Source organism: Orbicella faveolata, unplaced genomic scaffold (genome assembly GCF_042242905.1).
Source record: "Orbicella faveolata isolate gen_17 unplaced genomic scaffold, um_ofav_v1 contig_2, whole genome shotgun sequence".
Lineage (NCBI taxonomy): Eukaryota > Metazoa > Cnidaria > Anthozoa > Scleractinia > Merulinidae > Orbicella > Orbicella faveolata.
Genome location: NW_028301547.1, coordinates 6,904,717 through 6,924,272, shown reverse-complemented (window position 1 = coordinate 6,924,272; position 19,556 = coordinate 6,904,717). Strand labels below are relative to the sequence as shown.

At 37.1% G+C, this 19,556-nt stretch overlaps 1 protein-coding gene and 1 long non-coding RNA gene across 2 annotated transcripts; one reads left to right on the top strand and one right to left on the bottom strand.

The window, feature by feature from the left end:
• The first annotated feature begins 3 nt into the window (after positions 1–3).
• On the top strand, positions 4–9,858 carry LOC110049776 (uncharacterized). The gene is made up of 5 exons (XM_020755602.2): positions 4–606; positions 4,112–4,235; positions 4,807–5,049; positions 5,980–6,126; positions 7,300–9,858. The coding sequence occupies exons 1-5, from the start codon at positions 218–220 to the stop codon at positions 7,528–7,530; spliced, it is 1,134 nt and encodes a 377-aa protein (XP_020611261.2). The 5' UTR covers positions 4–217; the 3' UTR covers positions 7,531–9,858.
• A 4,928-nt stretch (positions 9,859–14,786) lies between these two features.
• LOC149111747 (uncharacterized) lies at positions 14,787–18,128 on the bottom strand. Its single transcript, XR_016207114.1, has 2 exons — positions 17,862–18,128; positions 14,787–16,469 (listed from the first exon to the last, which is right to left on the bottom strand). It is a non-coding gene; the product is annotated as an uncharacterized LOC149111747 (long non-coding RNA).
• Between the last annotated feature and the right edge of the window lie 1,428 nt (positions 18,129–19,556).

Sequence of the window (19,556 nt, the reverse complement as noted above, 5' to 3'; positions counted from 1 at the left end):
GTTGCACGTTGCCCTGTCCTTGTTCTAACCTTTAAAATTTGACTTGACGACTTTTTACCGTGCTAAAATCCGATTACAGACATAAGACAATAGAAGTCCTAAGGGATGTCCGAACGAGTGGGCACATGTATTCGTTCCCAGGACTACTCTCCAGCTTTTCTCGAGTGAACATGTCGACATCCATGCGGGTTACTTAACAGTAACAGCAATCTCAACGATGGAAACTTTTCGAACTAGAACTTTGTCATCCGGCGATGATATCTCTGAAATTGTGAGTGGTATGGAGCTACACGAAAGGCTTCCTGAACACACAAATCGGGAGTTCCATGGCAATGCCCGCAACAATTTCTGGAGCGGTTTCTCCATAAATAATTTTCCGACGGCTGAGGACAGCGATGAACATTCAGTTGCTAAAAAGACACCCAAAGAACACAGCTATATTTACACGTTTTTATCAACGTTACTGTTTGTGGTTGTATTAATTGTGGAGAACATATTTCACTACAAACTCTTTGAAAACACTCACGCGTCGATTTCTTTCTACTGGTTGGAAAGCGGTGTCATTGTGCTGTTCTTTAGATTTTGGGGAAGGAAGCGAATAAGGAGGTAAGCTGACTTGTATGTATGCTTGTAAGTAAAATATTACTTTTAACTGAAAAATCGAAGGGTGAAGATGAAGTGTTCTAAACATCAGTAACAGAGTGCAAAGGAAAGTATTTTTTGAGGGGCTTGACCTTTGCGAGCTGTACACGTAACTGCAGTATGATGTTACTAGCCCTCCGGCATAGGCAATTGAACGTTCGGAAATCGAACTCAATCGAACTCAATCGAATTCAATCGTAGGACTGAGTTCGATTGAGTTCGGCTATTGAACCAAATCGAACACCAAACGTTTTGTGAGTTCAGTTTGCAAACTAATTGAACTCAATCGAACAAATTGAACCCAAGGATTTTGTTCCATTGGGTTTGGCAACCAAACTCAATTGAATGTAGTCCAATGGATTGCGTTTGATTGTACTCAGTGAATAAATTCGCTTGAACAAAGATAATGTTATGTGGTCTCAAAAAAAAAACAACAACAAAAAAATAATGACAAAAAAGTGTTGTGCTGTTGGAAGTAACTTGAGCCTCCAGTTTTTCAACACCAGTTTGACAAATATCTAGAGTTCAGAAATCTAATAATTTTTGCATGAGTTCGATTTTATTCAAGTGCCAAACTCAATTAATGGATTCAGTTTGATTGAGTTGGATTGATTTCGATTGAAATTCAGTCTGATTGGGTTCGATTGACCATGCCAAGTGTATTATGTGCCCAAAAGTCACTGAATCTCACTAGCGCCTCCTGCCCCAAATTACATCTCTTACAGCACTTCCTTCTCTAACTTGAATTTCTGCAAAAATTTTCCTGATAGATTTCACTTGCCTGTTGACCTAGGTAAGAACAGAAATTATCTACTAACCTGACGGCAAAATTCACTAGCCCGAGGCTGCCCAACACAACTTTCTTTCCTTGCTGAGCAATGAAGGCAAGAGGTACTCATGCATGTATATACATGTACACGTAGTCACAGAAACAGAGAATGTAAATTTCAAATCGTGTACAGCTTACATTCATAGTAGACCTTATACATAAATGGCTGCCAAATTGTGCCAATTTAGAATTCTTTTGTATGCATTTAAATTAGCCCAACTAACCTTGTTTGAGAGTAAAAATTCTTTTGAAGTATCAACTCAAAAATGAGGTTAGTTGGGCTAATTTAAATACTTACAAAAGAATTTTTAATTGGCAGCCATTTATGAATAGGGTCTATGGACTCATCTCTGAAGTGAAATTATTTTGCATTAAGTAGGCATCCCTCAGTGCATGTGGTATACCAGATAAAATGTTTTTGATTTCTTGTGACACCATATAAAGTGGTGAAAAGCTGTGAAAAACCTTGAAGGGGGTGGCATCCAGCCATTCAAAGCATAATTGATTTGTCCTTGTTTAGTCATGAATCAACTTTTCACTGGTCATCAGTGTTAATAATCACAGACTTGCAGTGTTTCGGTTTGTTCAGGGTTCAAAGAAAACCAGGTAATCATAATAACAGCTTGCGGAGGACAAGCTGTTACAGTGATGTGTACATACTTACCCCAAAATCATTCTCACTAGCCCCCCAAAATTTCATCTCTTACAACTAAAACTTACTTCTGTCAGTAATTTAAATTTCCTCAAAAAAAAAAAATTTCCCAAGAATCTTTTCTTGCCTGTTGAGCCAGCAAGGGACAGAATTCACTATCCTGGTTGTACATTAAAATCTCCTGACCCACAGTGAGCTATCAGTGATTCAGACACTAATTTCTTTGTACATGCTGTTATTACCAGTTGATTGCATAATAATTACTCTGTTTCTTGTTTGGTTATTTCAAAACTCCCCAGGATAGTGGCAAGTATGGTGAGAACTACAGCATTGAGTTTCTTTATAAAAAATAAAATAATCACTTTTACCATATGATAGAGGTAAGGTAAGGTAAATACATACATGTACATGCCCGCTACACGTCCGCTGATTGGTTTACAGTCAAACCAAGTGAAGTGTACCCCTCAAGATTACATTAATGAATTGATTATTTTCAATATTGAACCCGCTAGTCGTTTCAAGAATGCAATAATGAGTTGATTATTGGAAAACTGGATCCACTAGTTTTTCAAAGAATACGGCTAATGGGTTTAATGTTTAAAAAAACTCAAATTTACTGTTGATTTTTGAAATGACTAGCGAGTTCAATATTCAAATAGTCAATTCATTGTTGCATTCTTGAAACGACTAGCGGATTCAATATTCAAATGATCAATTCATTAATGTAATCTTGAGGGGTACGCTTCACTTGGTTTGACTGTAAAACCCTGTTTCTATAATTCGATAGAAACATGCATGAGCTGTTTATGTAATGATGGTGCGAGCAAAGAGAATTTACATTTTGATGATCAAAGTCTGTTTTTTCCCTTTCTTTCATTGCGGTATTTTTTTAAAAGAAATGGAAAACTTATTCTCAGTGTTTCTATCAAGTTTTAGTATTAATAAATCTACTGGAGTTCTATTATGAATGCCATTCTCTGATTGGCTATACTACTCACTCTCTAGATTCTTTTGTAGATAGTAAGTAGCGTAGCAGTGTGTGCTTGTTAATAGAATGATGGCTTTGCATTTTCAAAGTGTCTGTGAGGAGAATTTTGATAAAGTTTTGAATGACCAATAGATTTATACTAATTAAAAACAATTAGATTATTTGCTCTTGATTTCTATGGGTGATAGTTGATGCACTGCGCCCTCATCAACGGGATAGAAATCTTGAGCTCATAATCTAATTGTTTTATAGAAACACTTGTGAAAGTTTGGGAGAACTCCAAAAAGCTGTGGAAACACTCACCTGTTCCCACAGCATTTCTTGTTCTCCCAAACTTTCACTCATGTTTCTATTAGCAATTAGATTATGGGCTAGAGATTTCTATTGCGTGATAGTTGACGAGGGCACAAACTGAGTCAACTATCGCGCATAGAAATCGAGCGTGAATAATTTAATTGTTTTAGTATAAATCTATTAGTCGTTCAAAACTTTATCTACATCCTCTTCACAGACACTTCGAAAACACCAAGAAGTGACCGTCATTTTGTCAACAAGCGCTCACTGCTACCCTACTTGCTTTCTATCACAGAATAGATAGTGAGTAGCATAGCCAATCACAGAATGAATAGAAACACAGTACATGTTTTCTATTTCTTAAATACATGTGCCTTTTGTTTTTTACATGTACAGTAAGTCAGAGTGTTCAATGTCACTGTAGCAGGTAAAACGCAGCAGCCATACGTGTAGTTTTCCAGCTAACACATGTACACTGTATGCAGAAGCATAATATTCCATGGGCTTGGAATAGGACTTTTCCCCTTAAAATTGCTGCCACTTTAAAATTCAGCTTAAGAATTATATTACATGTAAGTTTACCATTAAAACTGTTATCACTGGTTTGTACAAGATCTCTTCTTTTCTTTTGTGTGATTAAGTATATTAACTAGTTTGCGATATATCAAAATATTCAATCTGTACATCTTTCTTCTGGCATCTTAAGTTTCAGGAGTGAAGCAAGTCATTTTTGTCCCATGCTTTGCCTACATGTGGTGGTTGTAACTTTTTTTGCATTGGATTTTAACAATTCAGGCTTTGGAATATCAGCAGGATCTGATTCCTATTTGGTGAGTACTATTTCTTGTTTTGTGTGTATTGAGTAATCTCTTGTGCATTCGTCACTTTTCAAATTAAGTGCTCACAGTAACCAGTTGGTGTGAGAATTAGTTGATAAAAACCAAAATAAAATGTCCAGTTATTGTAAACTATTCTGTTTTTTACTAATTATTTGATGTGTGGAAATTTCCATTGAACTCAGCAGCTTATCCAAAGTAACTAAAGAAGTACCGGAAATTTGCATTATTGCTTGAAATTTTGTATAAGAAACAGATTATACATACATGTATACAAATTTATAGCATATATTCACTCATGTGCAGGACTGTGACCAGCAGCTGCGCAAATGTTTTGGAACAAAAGAAAGTACATGTATTTAGCTAAGAAATTCAACTCTCACAGGATTGGTTTGGGATTTCAATATGGCTGCACTTTTTTGTTTTGGTCATGTTGTCATGTGAAAACACTCTACTGAAGAAAATGCCTAGTGACCACAACTTACAATCGGCACTCAATGTTTTTCAATTATGCATGCATTATGCATAGACGATAATTATGCTTTCCAAAATTTATTTGTTTCAGGTTTCTTTAGCCCTGTCAGTTCCTCTAGTTCTCCTGGCGTCTTGGGTAACCAATCGACATAGTTATCCAGACAAAATTATTGTATTTGTGACCATTTCAAGTTCACTTCTCATGGTTCTTTTCTGCACGCTTGAGGACTCCTTTGCTGATTATAAGGTGTCATTTACTGATGGACTGTTTGCTTGCATAATGAGTGCTTCACTGGCTTTTTTTACTGTTCACGCAAAAAGATATTTGCCAAAGGTGTGTATGACTGTTTACTTTCAATTGATAATTTAAAATTTAATTAAAAATAAAATTAATGTAGATTGATATAGTCTTATTTGTCATAGACGGGATCATTGGATAATCCATTTGAAGAGTTCTGAGCCATTGTACCATGCTCTACAAATATGACAAGCGTGTGCATAATTTTTTGCGTTGTTTTTATTTCTTTTCAAATTAAAATTTAGTTTTTTATATTTTAAGGGGATTTTAAATAAAACAAGTATTTGACCTGTGCTTGTTGAATATGAGATGATAATAGCCAACTTGGCACTATGTGCCTTGTCATTTCATATCCAATGTGTGCTTGTGGAATAATAATTATGTTTAATTACTAAGAGGTAGGGGTGATAGGCACTTTCTGCCACCCCCTTCCCCTGGGTCGATAAGTTTTCAAAAAAAAAAAATATTCACTTCAGGCAGAATAGGCCATTTTCGTACCTCGGTATTGGAGTGGAAATAACTTGCAATGGAGGCTCAGGTTGGGGAATATCATCAAAAAGAGATAAATGTCATTTGCATTTGAAAAGACTCCCCGCATTAGCCTCATTTGCAAGCTAGTTCCAGTCCAATACCGAGAATAAGAAAACGGTCTATTAGACTAAATGGTGTTTCATACAAGGAATACCTCAACAGCAGATAATATTCTTACTTTAGCTCGCTATAGTTAGGAAAAAGGATTAAGGTTTACTAACTAAGCATTGTCATAATCAGGCTTTTAGCCAGAATTTTAAATGTGCCCGTCCAAAATGTACTACAGAGCCTGCTCAGATGAGCAATTTGTAAGGCAACACACATGTATGAAAAATAGAATAATTTTCTATAGAAAATGGCTGTCCACAGGACACCTGGATGCCCATCTGGTACTAAAGCCTAGTCATAATAGGTGTTGTTTTGTTTTGGGTGCAGGCCACACGTGCAGAGCTACTTTATCTGTTAAATTTCACCTGCGTTGTGAGCCTCCCGTTTGTTGTCTTGTGTTTTGGTGAGTTACCTGCACTTGAAGCTCAACTGTCGAACAGAACACTGGAGCTGATCATTAGTTTGTTCATTATGGTGAGTTTGACATTCAGTCCGTACGTAACTGGTACAAATACAAATTTATTATTAGCACTCCCCAAGGGGGCTTTTCAGTACTAATACTACTAAATAAGTTACATTAACCAAGGAATTATAAGAATGATATGAAATAAGGTAGAATTACGTGATGATATTGTATTATGAAGATAAAAGTTCACGTAAGAGTTCACCTCGTAATCTTCGTTCAAAAATATTCAGAAATTCGCTTAGCTTAAGATTTCTTTCTAAACTATTCCATAATGACACTGTCCTTTGTCCTGTAGAGGTCTTGGTCTTGTTTGTCAAGAAAAAATGTACAGAGGATGAGATATTTGACATAACTATTTAATTACCACGGCTAGTAAAATCAATATGGGCAGGCAGAACCCTTCCTCTCTATAATACAGACGCCTGTCTTTAGTTAATTTCGGCAGCATTTCTTAATTCTTATGAACCCTTTGATTTAAATTTTGTGACCTCTAGAATATGGACACCTCTTCCAATAGGGACACTTTAGTATACCATGTTTGGTGTCCGTGTTTGGTGTCCATTCTATTGCACGGGTAAATCTTCACTTTACACATTTAAAGAAAATGCACACACTCTTAGATTTGATAGGCATGTTTCGGATACTCCGTGTCAAATTTAAGAGTGTGTGCATTTTCTTTAAATGTGTAATCTCTTCTATACTCCTAAGAAATCTTCACTTTATAATTTGAACGTCTTGAAGTATTAAATTCTTGCTTGGTTTTGTGCTTCAATTCATTATAATACACATGTATATATTGACAGGATTTCTGAAAACCGCGTCAATGAAAAATGTGTTCTGAATGATCTTTGATTTCACAACTCCTAAAGACCTCAAAATTATTCCAAGCGATAGAGAAGAGCAGGAAAGGGCAGATAAGAGAGTGAAAAAAAAAAAAAAAAAAAAAAAAGATTGACATTCTTTGAATATTTATTTGATACTTTCTCTGGCGAGAGGAAAAAAAGACTAACAATGCTTGAGTGGGCAAGATTTTCCTCAACACTGTTTTTTTAAATCCTGACATGATATAAAACAGCTTGAGCGAGCAAAGATTAAAAAAAAAAAAAAAATGGAAATTTGGCTCTCCCTTACATCAGGTATTGACTTGTTGCTTGTTTTCATGCCTCTGCCTCTTATTTCAGGCTCTTCTTCGTTTGGCCAGCCAGGCAGCTTGCCTCTATCAACTCAAATTTTCTTCCCCTCTTCTCAACGTTGGAGCGCGAGGCTTTTCCTGGATCTGGGTCACCCTGGCTATTACCTTTCTGAGTCCTGCTGACACTGGTGAACTTGTGATGCCGGTGTTTGCTGCGTTTTGGATATACGGGGTATTTTCGTTTTTACCCGTTCTGTGTTCTGATCTTCACTTTATATGAGCAGAAGGATGTGGTGTTAGCTACTAACTTAACTTTAAGCAATAGATTAATATTATTGTAACTATTGTCAAGAGTAATTGGACCGAGTGGAGTGAAATTCAGGGAGTAATCGCACAAGTAATTTCAAAATCTTGCAAGCGCGCGGAGGCGATTTGAAATTAAGAACACCATTACTCCCTGAATTGTACGACAGGAGGTCCAATTACTAATTAATCGTACCAATAACAAATTTCGATGTTAAAAAGTCTTTTGAGAACTTCTTTTGGGCAAAAAAGTCAGTAGCGCTTTCCATAAGTTTTAAAAACTGCAGGGAACATTAAGAAGGAAGCCATTCAAGGGCACGTAATTGACGTTTGAATGACGTAGGTATCCAGTCACAGGTATCCAATCACGAAAAGTTGAAATTGGGTACCGGTAATTGGACACTCACAGGCGCGCGGAGAGTCAATCACGATCGAGAATTTTGTTATAGATACGATTAAAATAGTGAAACATGTATAGAGTCATTATTACAGCGAGGACGTTCGAACCATGAACACTTAACCGGTATTTGTGCATTTTTTTTATGATTATTTCAAGAGGGCTCTTCAAATGACAAAATAATATTATTTTTACAGTGCAGAAAATGCTTATCTTTTTGTTTGATGTCAAGATCCCTTATTGCGCTGTCATTAAAAAAAAAAGTGCGCTAAAAATTGTCAAGTGCTCATGATTTGATTTAATTTACTGTTGTTATTTAAAGAGTAATATATTAATTGATGTTAAAAAGTTTCTACAAAAGTTTCAGAAAGGTTATTTCGCATGAAGTAATACATCGCTGCATAGTACATGTTTTCTAGCAGCATCTGATTTCATCGTGATAGTTCCAGCCAGCTCCTACTCAGCTTGCCTAGCTGGCAGGATTTAACGCCCGAGGGACGCGTGAGTGCTTACTGTGTAGTTTCTGTGGTGAATAACTCGGGTGTAGAAGTGAACGAGAGTGGGAATGCAGCAAGGAGAATGGCATGGGATTTTGTCAACTTTGCCTCTAGGTCAAACCGCTCGCGTTTGCAGTAAAGAAGCCCTCGCTCGCGGAATCCCGTGAGCTCAGCAGGCTTCACTTCCTAATAAATGGCTGATCTTGACTAGGAGCAATTGGTGGATTAAACGTGCGTACAGAAATGAAGCCTCTTCCAGGCGTTTGGTCAGTTGGACCGCGCCAAGAAAGCGGCGAGAGAACAGAAAAGATGGGATGGGTGGGTTGGGTGTCTAGAGGAGGTGAAATTACAAACAAGACTGATTTGGAGAAACAAAGCTAAGGAATACATGCATTATCAAGGACAGAAGATTATGGCTATTTGCATTAGGTACAACTTGCCAATGTTGAGAAAACATAGTTCACTTATCAGAGGCTCATTATTCAGTAACTCGCTAAACAAAGAGACCTTTGACATAGCAGTACAAATATTGCGTATAGTGTCGGTGATTGGTTTTCATTAACACGTGGAAAATGAGGAACAATTAACCAATCAGAGGCACGACATACTGGTAATCGTAAGGTGGTGGTACTTCCATAAATTTTGGATGTGTCTACTGCGAAGGGTCTTAGGGCGGGGGAGGGGGGGAGGTACGTCGCTCATTCCTCACCAGCTCCAGGGCTTGAATAAAACAAGAACGCGGAGTTCCTCGAGGGAATTGTTTTTGCTCTTATTTACTGTTACTAGAACCAAGATGGAAATCACGACATCCTGTAGGGTTTGCCTCGTTTAAAATGAAAGGGATGAAATTCATTTTTAATCGCAGTTTTCACGCTACGTTTGTCCCGACTGTTGGACAATTTATTGCCGTTCAGTTGCTAGTAATGAGAAACTGTCAAAGGACGGTGTTTCCGCGGTGCGACTTACTCATAAGCACAGAGTCGGTGTAAAAGAGGAGTACACCGTGGGATATTTCAGTGTTTTTTGTGGTATTATTTTTCGCAGACTTTGATCATAATTTATTTAAGCCTTACTCGAATACCTTTAAAATGTAACATTCCCTAAGGTTTCTTTATTTTGGGATGAAATGTTAAATTTATTTAATGGTAGTGATGATACTACGGTTAAGAGAATTTAATGAAAGCAAAGTTGTGTGAAATGTTTTTTAGATAGATAGAAACTTTATTAAGAATGTCATCAACCACCTAGCTGGGGAAAAACTCCCCTACTAATACGGGGACATAACAAAAAAAAAAACGAGTTAAATTAGAATAAAATACTAGTAAAATTTAAATCCAAGTTAAAATATGTTATGAGACTATGTACAGTGGATTTTATAATACAATAATACATACTTAAAAAATTCAGTAAATTCAAAGCGTTTGCTGTTTTATTCGCTTGTTCCTTGAGTCCGCGAAACGTGCAAAAATGCTTCCCGTTTCAAGTGACAATAGCAAGTAGTTAATGAGAAATGAATGAAGTTGTAAAGATGAAAAGCCAATTTTTAATGTTCTTAATTTCGATTTGTGTTCTTAGAATGTGATCGTTTTACACTCACCTCTGTAAGACGACTTTGACGCCCTGTCCACACTACGTCTGAGGAATTTGAAAACGGAGGTTTCACTCTGAGAACGCATCAGATATTCTCGGTCCACACTATGCCAGAGGAATTTGAAAACGCAACAATCACCGGTCATTTTTGATTTTTGTTTAAGGAAAACTCGGGCAGAGAAGGCACATTAATATCATAATGTCATCGTTTTCGAGAAGCTCCGTTTTCAAAATGTTTTCCGTCCACGGTAAAACGCAAAGCCGGCGTTTTCAGATTCCTCCGGTTTGAAAAGAGTTTTCGAAAAGCTTCGTTTTCATGACGGATTAGTTTAGACGGTAGGCAGCTGCGCTTAGAAATTCCTCCGGAATTAGTGTTGACGGGGCCTGAGTAAACTTTGTTTTTTTTTAGTACAAAGTGTATCATAGGAAGCAATAGCTCTTTTCGCGTTTAACTTTCCTCATTTACATTACAATATAATCTAGCATGTATGTGGGGCAATTTCGGGCAGTTTTGTGGTTTCTCCTTAAATGGCCTCGTTACGTTGTAATGCAAATGAGAATTTTATGTCAACCGTGAAAAAACGGCTATTGCCACTCTGTACGCCCCTTTTTTTCTTCCATGTAATTAAGTTCGCTTTCTTTTTATCCCGGATCAGTTAGAGGAAGTCACCCCTCACTTGCATGGACCTCTAGACGTATTTTGGAAGTGCCATCTTTGCGATCGTGTAAAAATAAGAACCGTCATTTAGGTTCATTCCTGGGACCTTTTTGATACGGTATTAAATGAATGGGTCTTTATTAACTTCTGGGAGCTTTATTAACTTGCAAAACGCCAAGGGCGACGCTCGCACCCAGAGCCCAGATGAGCCGAGCTTGTCTTCGGCATAAGGACAGCGGCTTTGGGCGTTAGGAGATTTCCTGTGGCGGCCATTTTGAAAAGTGGTGAGTTCCTCGTGGCTTTACAAACACGTCTTTTGTGAATGAAATGGTAAGTTTCGTTTGCCAATGAGTCTTCAAAAATCAATTCATTTGTTTATCTGAACTTTACTAGTACAAGGGAAGATAAGATTCTCCATTTCGCTTCATAGTTAAGCCTTTAAATATCAAATATGAATTTATGGAAAAGCAGACTTTTAAAAATTTTGTTGTAAACACTCTAGAGTAGAGCAGCAGTAATCATTATTATTTCTAGCTAATAAGCTTTTTTTAAATTGAAATTTAGGTTTTGTGACAATATTATTAGAAGAGAAACGCTCAGAACTTGTGCAAACTCGGTTTGTTATTTTAACAGGTATAGAAAGTCAGCTTTATAATAACAAAACTGATGGCTATTTACAAAGGCTATTTGATGGTCAGCTACCGCTGGAAAAGCATGCCTGATTAATTTTAGTCATCGTCTGAAGGTACGAAATAGCATTGTTTCGTAAATCATAGAAATTTTGTTTTACTTGCAGCACTAAACCTGTTCCCCCATTATTTTTTGTCCCCACCCCCTGTGACAAGATAATGTACACTGGCTTCACCCTTGAGGTGGTGGTGTACTATTCATTAGAAGAACTTCCTTAGCTAAGAGAGAAAAACAAAACAGCAAAAAACATTTTAAACCATAATTACCCATGGTAAGTAAGTGATTTAGCAGAATGGCTAATGGGTCTGTGCCAGATATTAGAAATAAATGTTACAAATTAAACTTGACAAGGATAAAAATCCCAACGGGCAGGAGGTAGACTAGTTGGTTATTTACAAGTGTGTCCGAGGAGCTGAACTTGGGGCTACCAGGAAACAATTCCAGCTTGTGGTCAGAATGAGGCTCGAACCCCAGCCTGGACCATGGGTTTTCAAATCCGGTCCAGTGACTGAACCACTAGGCCATGTTGCCTCTATTGTATGCTGCTTACCTCTGCGTGCAATCACTTAGGGACAGAAGGGCGGCACATTTAAAATAGAATTAGCTGGCCTGGGAATTGGGTTGTCAAATTGTTATTAATCTTTTATTAAAGCTCTTTATATCCTATTCCTCCATTTACATGTAATTATGCAATTACCATCCTTGTTGTTTGCTAATTCTAATCAAATTTGTTAGAAAAATACCTTGAAAGAACTCATAAGTTGAACTAGTTAAATATACCAAACTGCAGTAAACTATTATTTTTCAATCAACTGCTTTTTTGTCTATTTTCTGAAAAGTGTAATGTTTCTAAGTTATCCTGCACACTGGTCACAGTTGTGACTTTGGGGTTGAAGATTTAAAACATGCTTGTTTGGCTATGTGATTTTTTCATTCAAAATTGTTCAAGCTGCGATCTGTCTATTAGATAATGGAAATGCTAATAGTGTCAACCAGATGATGTCTTTGTTTTGAAAAGTTCACCATATAAGGACAAATAATAATAATAATAAATTAATATTTTAAGAAGAGGCCTCCAATCACCTAGAGGTGGTTTTCCAGAGGGTCCTCTGAAAAATAAAAGTTTAAAACATACATTAAATGTCTAAAATACAGAAGTAAAAACTGTATGTGGATAGTTAATATTGTTTATAAAAAATTGTTGCCATGGAAACAGTTGTTGAACAGTTCACCATATAAGGATATATCTGGATAGTTTATGTAGTTAATATTGTTTATAAAAAATGTTGCCATGGAAACAGTTTAAAGTATTAAATCTGGAGATTTCTAAATTTCTCTTCGGAAAGGGTTAAGGGACTTCCACCATCTTTATGTTCTGAAGGTCACTAAATGTTTAGTTAAAGCTCCTTTTAATAGTGTTCAAACTCGGAGATGAATTGGAAGAATCCTATGCTATCCTATCCTATCATGTGCTCTTTAATTTGTCAGGAGCCCAATTTGTATATTGTTTCCTACTGTGAAGCTGCAGGGTCATGTTACACAAAGAGGGGAAAGATACATTTCCAATCAATTGTTGTTTTTTCATTCTTTTGTCTTATCCTCTCAGTTCAAACCAGAAACCCAAAAGGGATTGAAGCGTATAATTTTCTATCGTGTGTTTTCAAACAGGTTACTGAATATTCAAATATTTTTGTAAGAAAAGTACTACAAGTGCCATATTCTTAAAATGTAAAAGGGGAATAAATTAATCAGTTAGTTTCAAACAGAATGTCTTTGCCTGCATTCAAATTAAAACTTCTCTGCATAAAAATCACTTAAAGCAGGATTTTATCTAGCCAGCGTTTCCTATGCACTGTATCGCCGCTACAAACTATGTTGGAATTCACCAAAGGGACCCGGAAAAGCGTACGAACCCTTTTCGAAATTTCAAAAAAAAAATTCAAAAAGGGTTCGTTCATTGCCACCACGTGGCACCACGTGGCTTGCCACCACGTGTACACTTCGTTGCGCATTGCTCAACGCATAGCTATGCCTTGAATCATCCTTTGGGCGATGAGTGACGGGTGATACGATTAGTAATAAAACGATTTCTGACACGCTATTAAAAGGTTATTAACTAAATAGTATATGCTGATCACGCATATAATGTATGGCATGCAGTCTCATTGACAAACATTGTGCTTCACGATTTGAGGCTCATTGGGTTGCTTGGTTTAGAAGTGAATGAAATATACCGCCAGATTCTCGAACTTTTTTCTGCAATCAACCTGTGTGTATGTCTCTGCTAGGTAACCTCAGTATGTGATACATCCGAAAGTAAATATTTGTGTTTCCTGTCTGGTGGAGAACTTCGTTATTTCCTACCTCACCGTCCCAATTAAGCAACCTTAAAAATAGTTTGAAACGCCTTGTTCACTTGTCAATAAAAAACAGTTACAACCCATTTTGTTAGTTACATTCCATACATTGCTACGCCTTGAATCATCGGTGAATCAGTATTTAATTATAGACTTAATACCCCTGACTTTTCGAGTGTTATCTCTTAGTTGAATAAGCCCTCTATATATTTTAGCAATTCTTAGTACTTCTACTTAACTTGGAAGAATAGAAAAATCGAAATCATACTTATCGGAGTTTGAGGGATGAGGAAATAACTGGCTTGTTATATTCACCAAAGTCTCGGTACCAACTTAGAATTTTGATTGTCGAAATAGACCGTTATTTTGCTAACGCCCAAAATGTCAGCCTTTCAAGTTCGTTGCGTTACCTCCATCAAATTCATGGATGTTGACGCGATAACAAAAACTCAGGGTATCAAATCAGTAATTAGCTGAAGTCTCGTTTTGAAAGCTTGGCCGCTACAGAGTCTTCATCGTAATATTATGAGCTCGTAAACAAGCTTTCGTTTTGGAGTGATTGTTCATTTTTCCGAACCTCCCCTCTCCCCTTTTCCTTCTTCTTAAAGCAATGTTGAAATATTATCACTTGGTTGTATGAATAGAAATGAAGATCTCATTGGGGTTGGAGAGGGGAAAGACGGCTACCATTTGCTGGCGAAACGGTTCGTTGTCCTAAGACTTAGTTTAGGATTTTAACTTGTAGCTCGTTTATTTTAAGTTGGGCCATCACACGCAGTCGATATCTGCACTCAACTTCGTTACGCGAAGTCTCAAAACCTTCCCTCCAGAGTTCTTTATACTAATGCACGATTTATAATATCAGAGTGAACTATAAGTTTGTTGCGCATCTAAAATGTAATTTGGGTAGTCGCGTTGATAGCCCGAAGGGCGAATATGTTATAGAAATTTTATGATCAAACCCCTCAAGAACACTTTTTTAATTTCGATTTTGCTACGTTTTGAATTTCGATTTTGCTAAGTAACAGCACACAATAAGGCAGGTAGCGTGGAATTCAAGACGGCGTTTATTGATAAATACCTAAATAGCACTAGAATTACTCACAGTATAATTATTTAACTTAACTTACGATACAATATGAAAAGAATGTTCGAGGAAAATCTGATAAAGAAATCAAGTTAAACGAAATGCAAAGTAAAAAATAACCCCGAAGGGAACGTGTGGAAAAAAACAAAAAAAACATAAATGGCTGTCAGTTAAAATGAAACTGGAGTCCTTCACAGTTTGGGAGGGAAATAAGTATGGATAATCAGATGGCGACGAGTGAAATTAGAAAATAATTTCACGCGCGTTTTGTCAAAATCCTAATAATTCCCTCGCCTAAAGGTTCGGAAAATTATTCGGAATTTTGACAAGACGCAAGTGAAATTATTTGTTAATTTCATAAGTATACCTATTGATCACCTTTTTCTATCATGGGTGACAAATTACGCTTTCGACTGCTAGCAGTCTCTCTTTTCCGCGAAAACACAAAACAAGTCAGGGCGCGAGCGTGACTGTGAGCGTGACGTGCGAGCAGCCGCTAGTCTTCCGACGCCCACGCTATCAATATCGCCGCTCGCATGTCACGCTCACAGTCACGCTCGCATGCTTACATGTTTTTTCGTTCTTCCCCGCGGATTTTCGAGGAAAAGAAAGACTGCTCGCAGTCTATTTACGCTTACGATCGTGGTTTTTTTTTACTTGATTATTGTATCGAGAAATTCGCAACAGATGTTGCCATGACAATTTTGTAATTTCACATGTTATGTATAATTAACGCTGAATTTTCTCGCCAAAATTAGGCGGTAATTTTTCACGTATGATATTAAAATAATAACTATCAATGTTGCTTGTGCAAAAACTGGTGCCGCTGAATCCAGTAAAAGTTGATAAAACGTGTAATAGATAAGATTCCTCGCCTAAGATAGAATTGCTGCAAATTAGAGACCAAATTACCGACCAAGTTTGAAACAGTTTTAATGTTCAGCAAAATGATCTGCTCAAAAACTGCACTCTTGCAGTAGCTGTTCTGCACCCAGCATACCCCTTGGTTTATAATTTAGAACTGTAGCAGTCTGTCTAACTAATGCATTACATCGTGAGTAACTGTTATTCAGTGATCGTAGGTGAAAAAGGAATTTCAGTCAACCAAAATGGCAAGGCTATATAGGTAACAATGCATGCTGATCTTAATGAGTCGGGAAAACTTCCTATCGTCTAATTTGAACGGTATCTTCGATCGCTTTGAGGGTTGGCAATATTTAACGAATTCATGCCTTTTAAGCGAACGTATTTACTATCATCGTTTCACTTCAGTGATGTTGTTTCTCCCGTTGCGCAATAACACGCTAAACAAACTTTGCTTCGCCATTTGAAACTCTTCAATGCACAGTTCTAGTTTTTCGTACATTTTAATTTGTATTCCATGTCTCTAAGCACATCGAATGTTCGTAAAATACACCCACGCAAGTTAATCTCGAAATGTTGCTCAGTCTTACTGCATCCCGAAAACTCCTTCAAACCATGCCAGGTTTGTTTTCAGTTGGCTGCAGGTTGGCCTTCGTATAAAAAATACACCGCTTAGCATAACAAGTGCACTCATCTATATCATTGCCATTGCAAAGTCCTTTTGGGCGGTCTGCTTTCTTCATTTACGTATACTGGATAGATACTCCTAAAAGGTCCTAGAAGACAGATATTCTAAAGTTATGAAATAAAACAAAAAAAAACACCCCAACCGACGCTTGTAGCTTCTTTAGTTTGTCAAAATGTATTCCTTATGTGTCCCGTAATGCAGATGACTGGAATGTACTAGTGCGTTACGTATCATGAGGGGAAACCGTTCTTGTAAGCCTCGCATGCAATAAATAAATGATCTCTTCCTATTACAATAGGAAGAGTTAGTAATAGTTAGTAATACTTAGTAATGCTTAAATTTCCGGAAGGACTTCTTCTACCGCTTCAAGACTGCCATATAATACTGAGAGTGTGGAGGCAAGGAGGCGAAACCCTTTCGATTGCAGCTTCTTCTCATGTGATTGCGCCGTTCGAAATCACTCGACTCTGGGTGTTCAACTGACCAGCTCACACAAATTTTGTCAAAACGACAATATATATGTATACATGTCACAGCAAAGTGCTGAAGAGGATTTTCAACAGGTGGTTGGTTTATAACATCCAGCTAACACGAATATTGCAAACGAACCAAGGCTTTCACTACAGTATCAGAAATTTGTTAGTGAATTTCTAATTTTTTGTCAGCCAAAATCGTACTGATGCCTATGCCTTTACGGCGTGTGCGTGTGTCAGTGTGTGATCCAGATCCGGAGTGAAATTGAAAACAGGAAGCACGCGTAATAAATCGTGAAAATATATGCTTTCGAAGGGAAGTCTTTGTGGACCTCTTGTCACAACCCGATATGGATTATAACTAATGTCTTGTTTTTTTAAAATACACCTCTTGGAAAGGCGTATATTACAAGGAATTGACCGTTTACGACATTTTAGAACATGTTCTTCATGTTCAGTAAGAAAACGTATGTCTTGGAACGGTAATACTGCTTGATAATTGTAAATTGCCTTGAGGATCAAGGAGATTGAACAGGCTTAAATGGTCTAATAAACTGTAGATCTGGTTTGATGTAAACTCACGATTTCCATACTGTTATGGTTCATAATTCATCTCAATACAGCTCAATACAAGACAACCATCATTAAAACCTATTAAGCAGGTCACAAAACAAGTAGCAGTCTAAACTATTTTGGATTAGGTTTGAAGTTTAGTATAGTACAAGTTGAGTGAGAATATCAAGGACATAATTCAGTGTATATTGCTTTTTCAGACTACACCCTGTGAGGCAGAGAATTTCGCACTAATCGAGCTGAAAACCCTATAGTTGTAACTCCATTTAAACATATCATAAGCCAAATGATACCAAGTGTCCCCTTTGAAGAGAAAAACTGTCATGTTCAGTGGAATGATGTGGTAGGGTAATGAATCTCATTTGACGTTATTACAACGAAGGCAAAGAAATGGATACCGGAGATCTAAGTTAGGAATCCGCGATCGATTTTACCTCTTGTTGTGGTTTTCCATTTTTTCCTTATGAAATTGTCCAATTTACCAGTCCGTTGGCGGAGCGATGTTAGTAAAAGTGGCAAATCTGTTTGAAAATTTTATTGAGTTGCTGCAAGGAAATTGAAATTATAAACTGCATGCAGCACACCTTTCACAGTGGAAGACCGTTTTAGCACACGAGGAAGTTGGTTGTGCTTCTGAGAAACTGCATCTCCAGGGAAAGCCGACGATAAATTAGAAGGCAATCAAACATAAGTGGAACTGAATTGATTGTCAGCTTCTGAGAAGCTTCATCTCATCTGAAGGCTGACGATAAAGTAGAAGACCATGTAAGCAGAAGGGGAAGTTGGTTGTACTTCTGAGAAGCTGCATCATTAAGGAAAACCAACTATAAACCTTGGGCAGTAGAGGAAATTGTAAAATTTAGGAGATTGCCATCCTGCTTAATAAGCTTTATCCGTATAGATAAAATCAGTTAATATAAGTTTTTCCTTGATCGAGTGTTTTTGTCCCGTTTCGAGAATTACTCAGAAATAAACGTGCTAGTTCTAGTGGGATAACTTAGTTATTTGCATGGCGTAGCTTGAGACATGTGCACTGAAAGGAAAGAAATGAAGGGCTGATTTCTCAGAATGAGGAATCGACAATTGATTTCCCGGCGCTCTGCTAGTGGTTCCAGTGTTTTCCAAGTTGAATCACCATTTAACATTAATCAACCTGATTGTGTTAATCTTCCAAGAGGGAAATGCATCAAATTATAAAGCACACCTTAAGTTATAAATTTCACGAAAGAGTATGTTAGGCGTGGGGGAAGCTTGCTCTTTTGAAAAAAAAAAATGGAACTAATGGGTAACTAAACAAACCAAGTGATAGACTCTCAAAGGGTCCTGAAACGTACCGCCAAACTTAAACCCCTTAAGCACGAGTAGCAGCTAAGATTCTACAGTTTATGAATGTAATCCTGCGTGACATCTTCTCTGACATTAGGTAGTATTAAAGATTTCCTTCAAGAACAGTATGATATTTAGGCGGTGTATGGAAGTGTATGAAAAAAAAGCATATGGTGGGATAATTTCAATTTTATTCAACATTACATGAACCATGTCACTGACTGAAGTAAATAAATGGTGGCTTTGATGAATCATCAATAGATTTCTTTTCCATTATAGTGATTGAATACCTTTGTAAATATAAAGTCAAGCACAAATTTCAAGAAATAGAGATTAAAGAAGCATTAAATCTCAGTTTGAGAGTGAACGCACTATTTTAAACTTCAAGGAAGGGGCTTGACCTCAAGCCTTATGGAAGACCATGCGTGTTAAAACCGGATGGCCAACTTTGTAGGCGTACAGGTAAATTAATGAAACCTAACAAGCACCGACTCTTTAGTTGGTATTACATTTTCATAAAATCAGGCCCCCTATAGCTATGAGCATTATTTGGGCAATGTTTCTTGCACCTCGAAACAGAAATGTTAATAAAGAAAGTTATTTTAAGCACAGGGTGTTTTCCACAGACGCTTTAAATTTGCCAGAAGCAACTTTAATAGAATATAGGCTCAATATCTCATGTGACATGTAATTGGAATTGTGCCACCAGTTCTTAATAGAATTAAACTTATCACAAGCCATGGGGTCAGAGCTTTAAAGGTAGAAGAGAATTTTATAGGGCAGTTGAAAATCATACTCGTGCT

Bases quoted from the DNA above. Each gene is read 5' to 3' on its own strand.
- LOC110049776 (XM_020755602.2), top strand. From the start codon at position 218: ATGGAAACTTTTCGAACTAGAACTTTGTCATCCGGCGATGATATCTCT. The intron at 607-4,111 runs GTAAGCTGACTT...TGGCATCTTAAG, and splicing joins GGAAGGAAGCGAATAAGGAG to TTTCAGGAGTGAAGCAAGTC. The intron at 4,236-4,806 runs GTGAGTACTATT...TATTTGTTTCAG, and splicing joins CAGGATCTGATTCCTATTTG to GTTTCTTTAGCCCTGTCAGT.